The following is a 1,064-nucleotide window of genomic DNA, read 5'->3' as shown; positions in this document are numbered from 1 at the left end:
AACTATGTAGCCATTCAAGCTGACGAGACCACGGACGTTTCCACTCAGACACAGCTGGTGTTTGTGCTCAGGTACATCGACAGCAACCATGCAGTGCAGGAGCGCTTTCTTGAGTTTCTTCACGTCACGGATTAAACATTGACCTCAATCGCCAATGTGCTTTTGGAGAGACTGGACAGTATTTCTATGTATTTTATTACACACACACACACACACACACACACACACACACACACACACACACACACACACAAACACAGACACACAGACACAGACACACAGACACACAGACACACAGACACACAGACACACACACACACACACACACACACACACACACACACACACACAGACACACAGACACAGACACACAGACACACAGACACACACAGACACACACAGACACAGAGAGAGACACACACACACACACACACACACACACACACACACACACACACACAGACACAAACACAGACACACAGACACAGACACAGACACACAGACACAGACACAGACACACAGACACACAGGCACACACAGACACACACACACACACACACACACACACACACACACAGAGAGAGACACACACACACACACACATACACACACACACACACACACAGACAGCGAGAGAGAGAGAGAGAGAGAGAGAGAGACACACACACACACCCCCCCCCCCCCACACACACACACACACACAAACACACTATGATAAGGACAGTAGATGGTTCTTACTTGTAGAAATGTGATGTCATCAGCTCCCATCTCCTCTTCTATGGCTCTGATGGTGTCTGAAAGAGTTGAGATCTCTCTGCTCATCTTCTGAATCTTCTCTTTCATCATCTGACTCTTCTGCTCCTCTTCCTCCCTCAGTGCTGCTATCCTGTCTGCCTCTTCATCTCGTAGAAACTGGTGAAGCTTCTCAAACTCCTCCATGATCTGCTCCTCTGTGTGCTGGGCCTGAGTCTGGAACGTCATAAAGGTTCTTTATTAGTTGGACAATCTACATAGAAATTTGAATGTACACCGTGAGATACTGAGGACCTTTAGTTACATCTCTG

The 1,064-nt window shown here is 47.5% G+C and overlaps 1 protein-coding gene across 1 annotated transcript in view; it reads right to left on the bottom strand.

The window, feature by feature from the left end:
- Nucleotides 1-1,053: 1,053 nt before the first annotated feature.
- otc (ornithine transcarbamylase) overlaps nucleotides 1,054-1,064 on the bottom strand; it is a 2,885-nt gene continuing 2,874 nt past the window's right edge. Inside the window, exon 4 of the mRNA XM_031580034.1 lies at nucleotides 1,054-1,061. Within this exon, the coding sequence (XP_031435894.1) occupies nucleotides 1,054-1,061 (8 nt within the window). The remainder of the gene's footprint in view (nucleotides 1,062-1,064) is intronic.

The sequence above is a fragment of the Clupea harengus genome, chromosome 2 (assembly GCF_900700415.2).
Source record: "Clupea harengus chromosome 2, Ch_v2.0.2, whole genome shotgun sequence".
In the NCBI taxonomy this organism is placed as follows: domain Eukaryota; kingdom Metazoa; phylum Chordata; class Actinopteri; order Clupeiformes; family Clupeidae; genus Clupea; species Clupea harengus.
The sequence above is the reverse complement of the archived record's forward strand: the minus strand, read 5'-3'. Positions and strand labels throughout refer to the sequence as shown.